Below are 13252 nucleotides of genomic sequence, written 5' to 3'. Positions count from 1 at the left end.
TTTAGACACCTATCAATCTCATACTTCGATTCTCGAATAAACTCTCTCCCATACATATTGCATGCTAGTATATAGCAATTCATAGATTAAATTCTAGCGCAACATTCATCAATCGAATTCCTAGAAAAAATAATTTATTTTATCTCATTACTCCGTTTCATGGCTTATTCCTGGCTGAATTCCATGAATTAGTAATAGATAATCAATCTATCCCATTACTCTGTTTCATGGCTCATTCCCGGCTGAATTCCATGAATTAATAATAGATAATCAATCTATCTCATTACTCCGTTTCATGGATTATTCCCGGCAAAATTTCATGAATTAGTAATAGATAATCAATTCATTTTATTACTCCGTTTCATGGCTTATTCTCAGCTGAATTCCATGAATTAGTAATAGATAATCAATGTTCGGGTATCTGGGCCACCACCGAGTAAGCCCCAAGAAAATGGTGCGAGTGTATTTAACAATAATGCACGAACGAGCACCCAAATGCATAAACGGGCATCCAAAAATATAGACGAACGAGGAAACTTATGTGATACATGGAAGAAAATAATAAAAGAGAGGCGCACGGGACCGGGCCCATCGACCGACTGGTCATGCCGCTGTGGCCGGTCCACGCCTCCCCTTTTATTTTTTATTTTATTTTATTATTTTCTCATCTCATGAAAACTCCCTCGTTTAAGTAAACTTCCTCGTTTGAGCAAAACTCTTAGTTTCTCCATATTTCTTCACACAAGGATAAATTAATAACATAAAATAAGAAAAAGCATCAAGGGACCGGGCCCACCGACCGGCCGGCCATGCCTTGGCCGGTCCTACACTTTTCTAAATACTAATTTTATTATTATTTCTTCTCTCGCTTCATGAAACTCATTCGTTTGAGCAAAAAACCTAATTTTTCCATATTTCTCAAATATTGCTCACACTGTCAAAAAAGCCAAAAAGTCAAATGGTCACACGACCATCCGGGCTCCACACGATAAATATTAAAATATCATTTAATTTAATATACTCAAAATATTGTTCGCACGAGCAAAGTTCTACTTGCTCATTCGAGCAAAATCGATAGTTTCAGTCAAGATCAAACTCTTCTGAAAATCCAAAATATTGCTCAAACGTGCACAAGAAACTACCAAAATTCCAGGATTGAGGCATGCCACCTTGACCGACCAAGGTCACCCCCTTGGCTTACAGAAGCCAGTCCCACACTCTATTATGATTTTAACCTAATTAATATTCCATAATTCATATTGGATTCAAACTCTTTCCAAACGACTTGGAATTTGATCAATCGACCATTAGTTGGTCCCACGACCACCAGGTCCAGTTTCATACCCCTTGGTCGGTCTCTCCTCTCCCATAATTAGGTTTTACCACCTAACGCTCAGACGAGCACTATTTTTTAATAGTGATTAAACGAGCATTTAATCATCTTTCACCAACTGGTCTACAAAGGACTTTGGTGCATGCTCATTCGAGCACCTGAGCGCTACATGGTATGCCCATTATCCGATGTAGCCGGCCCCCCTCTCACACATTGGTTAATTTTCAGTAAACCATCAATTGATCAACACTCGATCAAAATTATGGTTTCGAACCAAATGCTCTGCAAACCATAATTCTGAACAAGTTCAAACACTAATAATTTTATGTTGATCCAGCAATGAACTTCTTTGTTAGAGCATTGCTCGGTCGAACTCACAAGCGTTTCTATCTCAAGATTTTGTTCTCTAGTTTAGTTGATCAAAACTATAAGTCTTGATTTCTAGTCTACTTATATTTATGTATCAGATTAGGATAGAATGTGTAATTGAGATTTATACTTCACGACGTTCATCGATTGAAGACGAAGATCTACTGAGGAGAGCTTGGAGGAACTTCATTAACAAAAGGTATGTGGAGACTAAAACTTATCTATCACTCAGAAGTTTATTCTATTATATATCCTAATGAGACTAAGTTGTATAGCTATATAGACGATATCTCGAGCTGAGTTTAACTCGGTTATACATTCCTCGAAATATGTGTTGGAAGCTTTTTGCTTTAGCTACGTTCATCATATTTTTGACGAGTTTAGTTGGAAACAATTTATTTATTGGAAACTAAATAATAATTCAAAGATGATCATGTGAAAATTGCCTTGAAACATGTTACATGATTTGTGTGAGACAATCATTTGATGTCGACTCGGAAAGTTTCGTATTGATCATTCGATCACTTGAAAATTACTTATAAGCTAATAGTTTGTCTGAGACAGCTATTGTCGTCTTCTAAGGATGTTTCAATGATTTAAATGGGAGTTTAGAACAATTAACCTTTGTCTGGATACATCACTGTATGCATACCAGTATGCAAACTGTTTTGGTATAATTCAGGTTCGGGAACCTTGTTTGCATACCTAGTATGCAAACGGGTTTAACTGTTAAAGTCCGAGAACCAATTTTGTATACCAGTATGCGAACGGTTCTACCTGAGTTAAGGTTCGGGACAACAGTATGCATACCCATTTGCAAACTGCTGGACAAGACCAACGTCCGGAAGCTATAGTTTGCGTACCTGTTTGCAAACTTAGTGGTTAAAGTTGTAAAATCGGTTAAGTATGTTTTCATACTCATGAAAAAATACATTTATGAATTAAGGAATGCAATCTTTGGAAGCCGTGGCTTAATGTTCATGAATTGATTCTTATGAATCGATCCGATTTTGATTCAATTGGTTCATATATATTTCTGTGAAATAGTAAACAATTGAACTACTCTATTTGAAACACAATGAGATTCATTTGATTATATTTCATGATTGATTGATCATCATAGTTGAGCTAGAAGTGCTAGATGAATGTGGTTAAGATAAAAGTGTTCATATGGCTAACTTCGGTTAACTATTATTGAGCCAACTCAATATACACGTTTAGGTACGATTACCCATATCTAAATGAAGGTATATTTCATTTGTGTGTAACAAGTTAAAACCATCTAATAGTGGAGAGATATTTCTTTGGTTTAAAGCGTACTTAGCTTGAATCTTAAATCAGGTTTTCATCTAACGGTGAATATTGAATACTTTGTTACTAAGCTATCTTAGATTTGATTGAAAGCAAACCCTGTTTTGAAAAACTATATAAAGGAGAACTCTAGCAACTGGAAAACCTAACCCCGACACTTTCATGTGTCCTAGTTGCGACTAGAGTCGACTCTGCTTTAACGTAGGTTTTTCCATAACCATTATACGTTAACGACTTAAAGACTTCATTTGGGATTCGTGAAGCCAGACCCAACTATTTTCTCTGTAGTTGCATGATCTGATCTTACTTTTTCTATCGTATTGAGTTTTATTTTCTCTAAGATTTGCTCGAGATTTATATATGATAATGGTCAGTTGTAATCACGCTTTTCTACTCATTTGGATGGAATACCCAAATTCGGATAATTAAAAAGTATCTTTTGAAATCCAGGTTATTTGAACCGTTGTCATAGTTTGCTTGTCTTCTACACCCAGGAAGTCATATCCAATGGTTAAATAACCAAAAAGTTGGTATTTCTTATAGATATTCCAGACATGAACTTAAAGATTGTATTAGTGATGCTAAGTGTATACGTTATCTTCTTATTAATCAATTTAAATTTCCTGAAACTTCAACTCTTATGCTCACCGGTATAATTTCTTCATCTTTCTAAACTTTAATTTTTTTATGGTGTATGTTAATATCTAATGGAGTTAAATAAATTGAAAATTTTTAAAAAAAATAAATAATTAGATAACTGTCAACGCGGTCAACCATGCCCTGTGACCCAAACTCTAATTAAACATTTTTGGCGACTTAAAAGCCGTTATGGTCACTTTTTATGACCCAAACTCAAAATATCTCGTACAATTATTGGTTTTCTTAATCTTTGTGAAAAATGAAACAAACTCATCTTTCAGAGAGTACCAAATTACCTTTAGCCACTTTGTGATAAAAACCTTGTCTTGACAACGACCATGAATAGTGAAGCTAACACGTCAAAGTCCTTCCCAACTCTCACTTGTTTTTAAGACATATATAAGGAGGGGTAACTGGTTGAAAGTACATATACGAACTATGCCTAAATAAACTTTATAGATTAGCCGAAAAAACTTAATGATATTTACGGATAATTTTCCGGTGATTTACAGTTCTTTTTTGCTAAGAAAAACACCATGGGATTAACAAAGAAAAAAGTTACAAACTTGGTTCAAGTTTTCCTTCCTGACAAGGGAACTGAGAGAAGAAGGGAAGGAAGACCAAAGACCCTTGGCACTAAGTTTTCTAGCCCGACGTGCAAGCCGGTCTGCTAGAAGATTTTTCACACGCTTAATATACATAATTTTAGAAGACACTGAACTAGAAAGTAAAATCCGACACTGATCAAGAAGATCACTACTTCTCCAATCAATGTTTGAACTGCCTCCATTAACAAAATCAACCAGTTGAAGACAGTCACTTAAGAAAACCACTTTGGCAAGACTCATCTCTTCTGCCCAAGAGAACGCCAATATAAGAGCAACAACTTCAGCACCCACTGCATCTTGCATCAAGCCAAAGTATGAGCGCGAACCTCTTTTATTTCCTGTTGTATCACACCAAATAAGACCCAAACCCATTTTAAAATGTTTAAAAGAACCATCAATAAAGATAAAATGATCAACTTCATGAATATGGAGTTTCAAATCCCTGGAAAAACCGACAGAGCATAATTTAGGGGAAATATGAGAGTTAATCAGAGTCTTGGTTTCCATTATGATCTTGTGCAGATCAATTGGAGAGTTTCTGAATAGCACATTACACCTTAACTTTCATATAGACCACATAAAAATTGCGTCTATACTAGGCCAAGAGACTTTGTAAGGAGAAATACCAAAGTCAGCATTATGCCAATATAGAAATATATCATCCAACTCATAAAAATCTGTAAGAACCATATGTTGAAGAGAGAGACCAAACCATATATGAGAAGCCACAGAACAATTCACAAAAAGATGCATAACTGTTTCATCACTACTATGACAAAGGGGACAAGAACTATCCACATAAGGGTTATAAAACTGAAGCAAGGAATTAACTGGAATCATATGAGCAAAAAATTTCCAAAGAAAGTACTTAATTTTCGGCAGTCAATCAACATCCTAGACTTTTCTCCAAAAAGACGAGTCCTCAGAAGAACCAAAATCATTCATGTAGACTTTATAAGCTGACTTAATCCTAAAATTACCGTTCCTTGTGTGAGACCATATTAACTTATCATTTTTATTGTGGTTTAACCTAATAGTCCTAATTCTGATAACATCCTCTGGCGAGAAAGTAGATGATAAAAGATTAAAGTTCCAGTCTCTAGCTAGATTATCTATGAGATCATTAACAAAGATATAGCTACTATGATTAGGATTAGAAGAAGAAGGAGGAGAACTAATCCCTGGAATCCAAGCAGAATCCCAGATCTTTGTGTTCTTCCCATTATTGATTTTCACCACTGAGTTTGCTCTAATGAAGTGAAGGTTGTTAACAATGCCTTTCCAGATTCACGAAGAGGTGTCAGTAGCTTTATCAATTTCAAGTAAATTCTGATTAGGGAAATATCCATCTTTTAAGAATATAGTTAGAAGAATATTCGGATTATTCAAGACTCTCCAACCAAGTTTACAGATGAAGACTCTATTTGTAGCAAAAGTGTTCTGAATACATAAACCACCATTCAATTTGGACTTACCCATATCAGCCCAAGACCGAAAATAAGCAGCATGTTTTGGATTCTTTTTAGACCACCAAAAAGTTCTTTGAATCAAATCAATTCTGGAAGTAACAGTTTTCGGCAAAGGAAAACAAGCCATATGATAAACTGCTAAACTGGAAAGAACATGTTTAGCGACTACAGTTCTGCCAGCAACATTTAAGTTTTTTTTTTGTAGAACCTAATCTAGAATAAAACTTTTCAATAAGAAAGTCAAAAGATTTTATTTTATCTTTTGCTATGAATAAAGGCGTGCCAAGGTATTTTTCTGAACTACTAAGAAATTTCATTTTCAGAGTTCTAGCTAACAATTTAATATGTCTATGATGCATCTTACAACTGGTGATGAAACCCGACTTATCAAAATTAATGGCTTGACCAGACGCTTTTGCAAAGACATTAATCACCTTTAACAAATTTCTAGCATAAGTAATCGACGCTTTTGAAAAACAACATACAATCATCAGCAAAAAATAAATGCAAGATAGAAGGACTGTTCTTCCTAAACTGAAATCCCTGAATCAGCTTGTCTTCTTCTGCTTTTAAAAGTAACTGAGATAGGACTTCCATGCAAAGAATAAAAATATATGGCGACAAACAATCACCCTGTCTAATACCCCTGGATGGAAAGAAAGTCCCACCCGGCGAGCCATTAACCAAGACAGAGTAAGAAACTGTAGTAATACACTGAAAGAGGAGTTGGCACCAAACTTCAGAGAAACCTAGCTTCTTAAAGACTACAAGAATAAAAGGTCATTCAAGCCTATCAAAAGCCTTTGAAAGATCCAACTTAATAGCTAAATGACCATTTTTAGAGTTTTTCTTTTTCTTCTTAAAAGCATGAAGAATTTCATGAGTGATAACTATATTATCATGTATCTGTCTAGTAACAACAAAAGCCGATTGATAAGGCGAAATTAAAGAATCCAAAATGGGTTTGAGACGATTAGTTAAAATTTTTGAAATAATTTTATATATTGAATTTGACAGACTAATCGGTCTGAATTCATGAGGAGAAGTAGGATTTTTTATTTTAGGTATTAAAGTGATAAAGGTGAAATTTAGATTGTTTAAGGAGAAAATTATTTCTGAAAAAACTTTGCACATGAGATACTACTTCAGCATGAACAATATCCCAATTGTCCTTAAAGAAACCAGCATGGAAACCATCCGGGCCTGGAAAACTCCAAGGAGCCATATTACAAATTATATCCTTGATTTCACTAATCGAAGGAATGGCGACTAAAGTATCATTCATATCATCAGTGATAATATGATTAATATACCTTAAGGCATCTTCTATATCACTATTACCAGGATTGGATGAAGTAAAGATCTTCTTAAAATGTTTCGAAAGCACATCAACAATCTGCTCTCTATTTTCTAACCAGTTTCCTTGATCATCTTTAATGGTGTGGGTAGTATTGTACATGTTACTTAGCTTAACCGTGTTATGAAAGAAATGAGTATTTCTATCGTACCGTGTACAATAATTTATTCTTCATTTTTGTTTACAGTACACTTGCTAAGAAACGTGGGGCGAGAGAACTAGTTACACGAATCTCCACGACATGATTTTTTTAATTATTTATAACTTCCCCCCCTAAATTATTGGACTGTTGTCATGTTAAATCAGGGAGATAGTGATTCAGTTGGTCCAAGGAGACAGCTCAAAATAATCAAATGCTATTTACAATGTAGGTGGATTTTCAGGTCGTGGATCTAGTTTCTGGGTAGGTAGGGAGGCAGGCATAATGCCAGTTACAATGTAAAGGGAGACCCTCCCGTCTATTACGACCGAGTGGCATGCCTCTTGCCATTTATGCAGAATCAACACGAGGTTGAATGCAACAGCCAAAAACAAAATAAAAGCGGGGGTCCCTATCCCACTGAAATCCTTCTAGATACCAACGTAGATTCCCATTTATAACCTCCAACAACGAAAATTAGTTAGAGAGGCAGCAAGAGAATGACCAGTATTTTAACGCAGTCTGTAAGAAGACGGAGGAAGTTGGTGGGAACTCCTTCCTTTCCAACTAAAGTCCTTTAAGACCATTAATCCAAATCCCCTCTTTCTTCTCCCAAAATCTATCTTCCTCCCTAAAATTCCCCTACCTGTCTGGCCCTTTGCAACAAAATTGCTTACTTAAAAATCGATCATTTTAGTGGTAATTCTTCACGAGATCTTACTGAATTTGATCTCGATTTTTTTTTTTTTACTTTTATGATGCTGGTCGTAGATTTCTCGGATCCATACTAAAGTTCCTGATTTCTGTTTTTTTTCTTTCTTTTGGCTCTCAGATTTTTTCAGTGCAGATATTGAGAATGGCGTCTGCAAAACTAAAAGAAGTTGAAACTGACAAAAAGAAACAAGTTATTGAAATTGAGAAGAAACCTAGTTTAAAAACTAGTGATTCATTCTCAGAGATGAGCGTACCTGAAACTGGTTGTTTATCAATTATAGTGTTAGGTGCTTCTGGAGATCTTGCCAAGAAGAAAACTTTTCCAGCTCTTTACAATCTTTACAGACAGGTTTGCTTTATTGCTGTATCAAACTTAACTAACTCTTGATTCCGTGAGCTTAATTACCCTAATTCTTGATGCCGAAGACAACGACTGTATCAAGCAAAATCATGCTGTTTTAAATTTTTGATTAGGATTTGATTAACCTAATTATTGTTAATTAGTTGGTTTTCACTTTTGGAGTTTAGACTATTAGAAAATATGCCCATACAAAGCAAATCCTAAATTGTTCTTAGTTAGCTAGTTATATGTTGGCTAAGAAATTTGTCTGTTTAGTATGATGAGCAGGAGAAGATAGGGGAGGTTTTTGGGTAGTCATTTGTTTTCTGATATGCGTTAAGTTAGTAATTATTCGTTTAATATAAGGGTTGTGTTTTTGCGTTAAGTTTAGAGAAGGTTGTATATTCATTAAGGGTTTGTTTACACAGGGATTTATACAATCAAATGAAGTACATATATTTGGTTATGCTCGAAGTAAGATGTCAGATGATGAATTGAGAGTCCGTATTCGTGAGTAAGATTTCTCATATTTAGGTGTATCAATTTCTGTAATTTTGTTTGTACAACATTGATCTTATTTCATTTGTGAGCTCTTACTATCATTTTGAAGCTCTTTGAGTTGCCTCCACATGTAATACAGATTAATTCAATATGTAACCTTTACTGCAGATATCTCATCAAAAAGGATACATCACCAGAACAGTCCGAAGATGTATCGAAGTTCTTGCAATTGGTATATTTCTGGACACAGTTTCAGCATCTGTTGGCCATTCACAAGGCTAGTAACTTGATTTTCTTTGTAATTTTGCAGATCAAATACGTTAGTGGTAACTATGATAGCGACGAGGGCTTTAAGTTATTGGATAAGGAAATTTCGGCGCATGAACTTTCCAGAAATACTCAAGAAGGATCGTCTCGTAGACTCTTCTATCTTGCGCTCCCACCATCTGTGTATCCTCCTGTCTGCAGAATGATCAGGTTTAACTGCATGAATAAATGTGAGTGTCCTTGAGGAATTGAGTATTTGCTTTACTTATTTCACGTATGTGGTGTTACTCGCAATTCTGCGGGGATGCCCGACATTAGTTGAGGTTGTATCTATATCAAACTCATTACCTTTCTTCTGGTGCGTCGTTTAATAATACTGCTAAAAACAGCACTCGGGAAAGAATGAAAATAATGGAAATGCCTACTTTTCATTTTTTTAAGCTGTGGGATAACAATCTTGTAATTGTTCTTCGCATTAAATTAATATAATGCACAATGCCGGCCAGCCAGAGTTCGAGATCCTTTGACCTGAGTGTAAGTCTGATGAGCATACACTGTGTTTGTTTTCAGCTGATTTTGGTGGATGGACACGAGTCGTCGTTGAGAAACCTTTTGGCAAGGATTTAGACACTGCAGAGGATCTGAGTGCCCAACTTGGGGAGTTGTTCGAAGAAAAACAGATTTACCGTATTGATCACTATCTAGGAAAAGAATTAGTGCAAAACTTGGTAATATTCTCCTCTGAAGTTCCATTTTGTTTATCTAAGGTCTTCTAATTCTGTACTTATCTTCCTCTTTTATTTGTTGAATTGGCAGTTGGTGCTTCGTTTCGCTAATCGCTTCTTTTTGCCCCTTTGGAATCGTGATAATATCGCTAATGTTCAGGTATGGGCTCTTCTTAAGTTACTTGTTGTCTATGGGACGAATTGTTAATTTATGTCATTGGCAAGCATTTGCTGCTCCATGTGATTAAGATCTCAAATACACCCTTTCGCTAAAACTGATCTATTATTCTTACAAGCTCATGATTTTAATGTTCTTATCAGAAGGGTTAGTATTATTTCAAGGCTAGGGAGCATAGCTTATAAATGGATCATCATGTTATTGTGGTTGTAATTTATTACCCCTGTATGGTTGCTACCATTCAAACTAGGCAGCGAGTGGTGATACTCAGGCCATATCTGTAAGTTGTCACTTTAGTTGGATACTTGGGTGTGTCTGACATTTACTTTACTTTCTTGCAGATTGTATTTAGGGAGAAAATTGGAACTGAAGGGCGTGGTGGTTATTTTGATGAATATGGGTAAGTCTTTAGATTTTATGATCTACTTATTTTCTTCCTCAAGACGACTATATTCGGACTCCAAGGTAATTATGAATTACTTATTTTCTTTCTTGTAGTCAATAATACGTAAACATGGTTTTGCATTTTGCAGAATCATCCGGGATATCATTCAGAATCATCTATTGCAGGCAAGTCTATCTGATAGCTGATGACATTATATTCTGACATTTGTTAGTTATGGAGATACAGTTAAAGCTGGAGTTTTAATTTGGACTCACAATTTTTTTCTTACATCATTGTATAGGTTCTCTGCTTGGTTGCCATGGAAAAACCTATTTCTCTTAAACCTGAGCACATCCGGGATGAGAAAGTGAAGGTTTTACTCGAACTTATTTTCATTACATGTTTTCTTCCTATCTTACCTGAACGTATGCTAAGCAAGCGTTTTGTTATCTAGAATGAAGTTCTGTATTTCACTGGATACTTCATTTGCAGAATCCGAGATCTCGTTCACGACATAACCTTTTGTTGCAAGTGGATTTATGAGCATCATATCATATGAATTTGATATCTCCACATCATCTGTTAATTACTATCTTTTTATTGTCCCTAGTTGTAGGTTATGCCTCCTAGAGTCCTAGGAAAATTTGTCCCGAATAAAATGATGATGCAGTTGGATGTGCTTCATCCCATGAAAAACTAGTTTTATCATCATCGAGATAGTAGCTTTCTTATCACAATAAATCTCTGTCCTTTAAGCATGGATTCGGTATAAATCATCCGATCGATATGATATATCGATATAAACACAAATAATAAAAATACCAACATCACCTTTCACCTTCACTTAGAAAGTAGCTTCATTATCACTGTGAGGAAAAATCATTTTTACAAAAAGAAGAGTGTCTACAATACCATGCTCTAGGGGCTTGTGCTTTCTTCAAGTAGTAGGCTTTGTCTTCCTTCCGTCCAACAATACAACCTGTATCTGGTCAATGCATACGTCGTGTTTTATGGAACCATTAAGAAAAAGCAACTGAATATCAAGCTGCAAAACACTCTATTTCAAGAAATGTTGTTTACCTTATATTTATGCTGTCAAACATCAGGTTCTTCAGTCAGTCATGCCTATATCAAACGAAGAGATAGTGCTTGGACAGTATGAAGGATACACTGCTGACCCGACAGTTTCAGATCACTCAAACACCCCAACTTTTGCAACCATGATTTTGCGGATACACAACGAAAGATGGGAAGGTGTGATAACAGACCATTTGGCATCATCTATGTGTATATATAATTTGATATATTTTGAGAACCATCTATAGTAACATCTTAATCTTGCCTCATCATGTTGTTAATATTTGTATTTGCTTTCCTGTAGGTGTTCCCTTCATCATGAAAGCTGGAAAAGCCTTAAACTCAAGCAAGGCAGAGATTAGAGTCCAATTTAAGGATGTCCCTGGTGACATCTTCAAATGTATATTTATTTTTTTATTTTCAATTCTGAAATGCCAAGAAAAGAAACATGCCCGTAGTACTTATCTAGAAACTGTTTTACTTTTTCCAGCCACTATAGTGTGAAAAATGTTTTATGGTTCAGACTTGTATCATGTAGGCAAAAAACAGGGTAGAAATGAATTCGTCATACGCCTGCAACCTAAAGAGGCCATGTACATGAAATTAACTGTAAGTATTTATCACTGGTTGTTGATACACCATACATGATTCTTCTATCAATTGCATGTTTTATTACTTTATCATTTATTCTCCAGATTGGAATCCAAAATGTTTGTTTTAATAAGTTAAGCCAAAGTCCACGTACTGCTCGTACTGAAACCATTATGAAAAATAAGTAATATAATACGGGTGATTTAAATTACGAAGCTGAAAATTTGTGTGTTTCAGGTCAAGAAACCCGGACTGGATATGTCAACCATCCAAAGCGAATTAGATTTGTCTTATGGACAGCGCTATCAAGATGCCGTAATCCCAGAGGCTTATGAACGATTAATTCTAGACACGTACGATCTGAACTCTTATCAGCTCTTATCAACCTTACATGTTAATAAAGTTTTTGCTTATTTGTCCTTTTCGTTTTTGTATTTAAATTGTGACTGCCTGCAATCTACCTTTACTCTGCAGAATTCGAGGAGATCAACAGCATTTTGTCCGCAGGGATGAGCTTAAGGTAATTGAATTCCAATAAATTTATCTGAAATATCATTGTATTCTCATTCCAAATGGTTTTCAAAATTTCTACTGACGAATAGATTTTCTTATTCCATTAGGCCGCTTGGGAGATCTTTACTCCTCTGTTACACAGGATTGACGAGGGCAAAATGAAACCACTTCCATACAAAAGAGAAAGCCGAGGTCCAGCTGAAGCTGACGAGTTGCTCGAAAAGGCTGGATATGTGCAGACACACGGATATATATGGATCCCACCTACACTATAACTGTTAGGTATGGTAAGAACTGTACTCACTTGTAATAAAAGGGCTTTGTTTTGTGGAACTTGGTTCTGGGAGGGTTGAAAGTCTGTTTAACCAGGAGCCCCAACATTCATGTGTCGTCCAGAACTTCTCATCTTTTCTCAATTCAAAACAAACTTCGTTTTAAGTTTAAATGTAGCCGAACGTTGCTATCTGTACTCTATTTGGCCTTTTTAATTGCAATTTGTTGATGGAATGGCAATTGCGATTGGTTTTTCAAAAAAATGATAGACAGATCACTACAGTTTATCAAATTCAAGATTCAAGTTGGTGATGCATAAGCTTGAATCAGCCCCTAACTTCTACAGTGAATTCAAGATTCAAGTTGAATGCTCCGTTTGATTACTGCGCCCTTTTGCGCCTTTGATTAGGCGCAACCGAAAATATGGTTTAGAGCCGTTGGATCGTGTTAAGATGTTTTAATC

At 35.6% G+C, this 13252-nt stretch overlaps 1 protein-coding gene across 1 annotated transcript; it reads left to right on the top strand.

The window, feature by feature from the left end:
• The first annotated feature begins 7707 nt into the window (after positions 1-7707).
• Positions 7708-13029, top strand: LOC113276556 (glucose-6-phosphate 1-dehydrogenase, cytoplasmic isoform-like). Its single transcript, XM_026526184.1, has 16 exons — positions 7708-7924; positions 8058-8288; positions 8708-8793; positions 8949-9012; positions 9091-9277; positions 9618-9775; positions 9864-9932; positions 10292-10350; positions 10484-10520; positions 10637-10708; positions 11442-11589; positions 11717-11812; positions 11951-12021; positions 12241-12356; positions 12478-12523; positions 12624-13029. The coding sequence occupies exons 2-16, from the start codon at positions 8082-8084 to the stop codon at positions 12789-12791; spliced, it is 1584 nt and encodes a 527-aa protein (XP_026381969.1). The 5' UTR covers positions 7708-7924; positions 8058-8081; the 3' UTR covers positions 12792-13029.
• The last annotated feature ends 223 nt before the right edge of the window (positions 13030-13252 follow it).

Source organism: Papaver somniferum, chromosome 4, assembly GCF_003573695.1.
Source record: "Papaver somniferum cultivar HN1 chromosome 4, ASM357369v1, whole genome shotgun sequence".
Taxonomy (NCBI): domain Eukaryota; kingdom Viridiplantae; phylum Streptophyta; class Magnoliopsida; order Ranunculales; family Papaveraceae; genus Papaver; species Papaver somniferum.
This window is presented reverse-complemented; position numbering and strand designations above follow the sequence as displayed.

Excerpts from the sequence above, each read along its gene's own strand:
- LOC113276556 (XM_026526184.1), top strand. The coding sequence starts at position 8,082 with ATGGCGTCTGCAAAACTAAAAGAAGTTGAAACTGACAAAAAGAAACAA. Across the intron at positions 10,351-10,483 it reads GGTTATTTTGATGAATATGG|AATCATCCGGGATATCATTC; the intron begins GTAAGTCTTTAG and ends TGCATTTTGCAG. Across the intron at positions 12,022-12,240 it reads CCATGTACATGAAATTAACT|GTCAAGAAACCCGGACTGGA; the intron begins GTAAGTATTTAT and ends TGTGTGTTTCAG.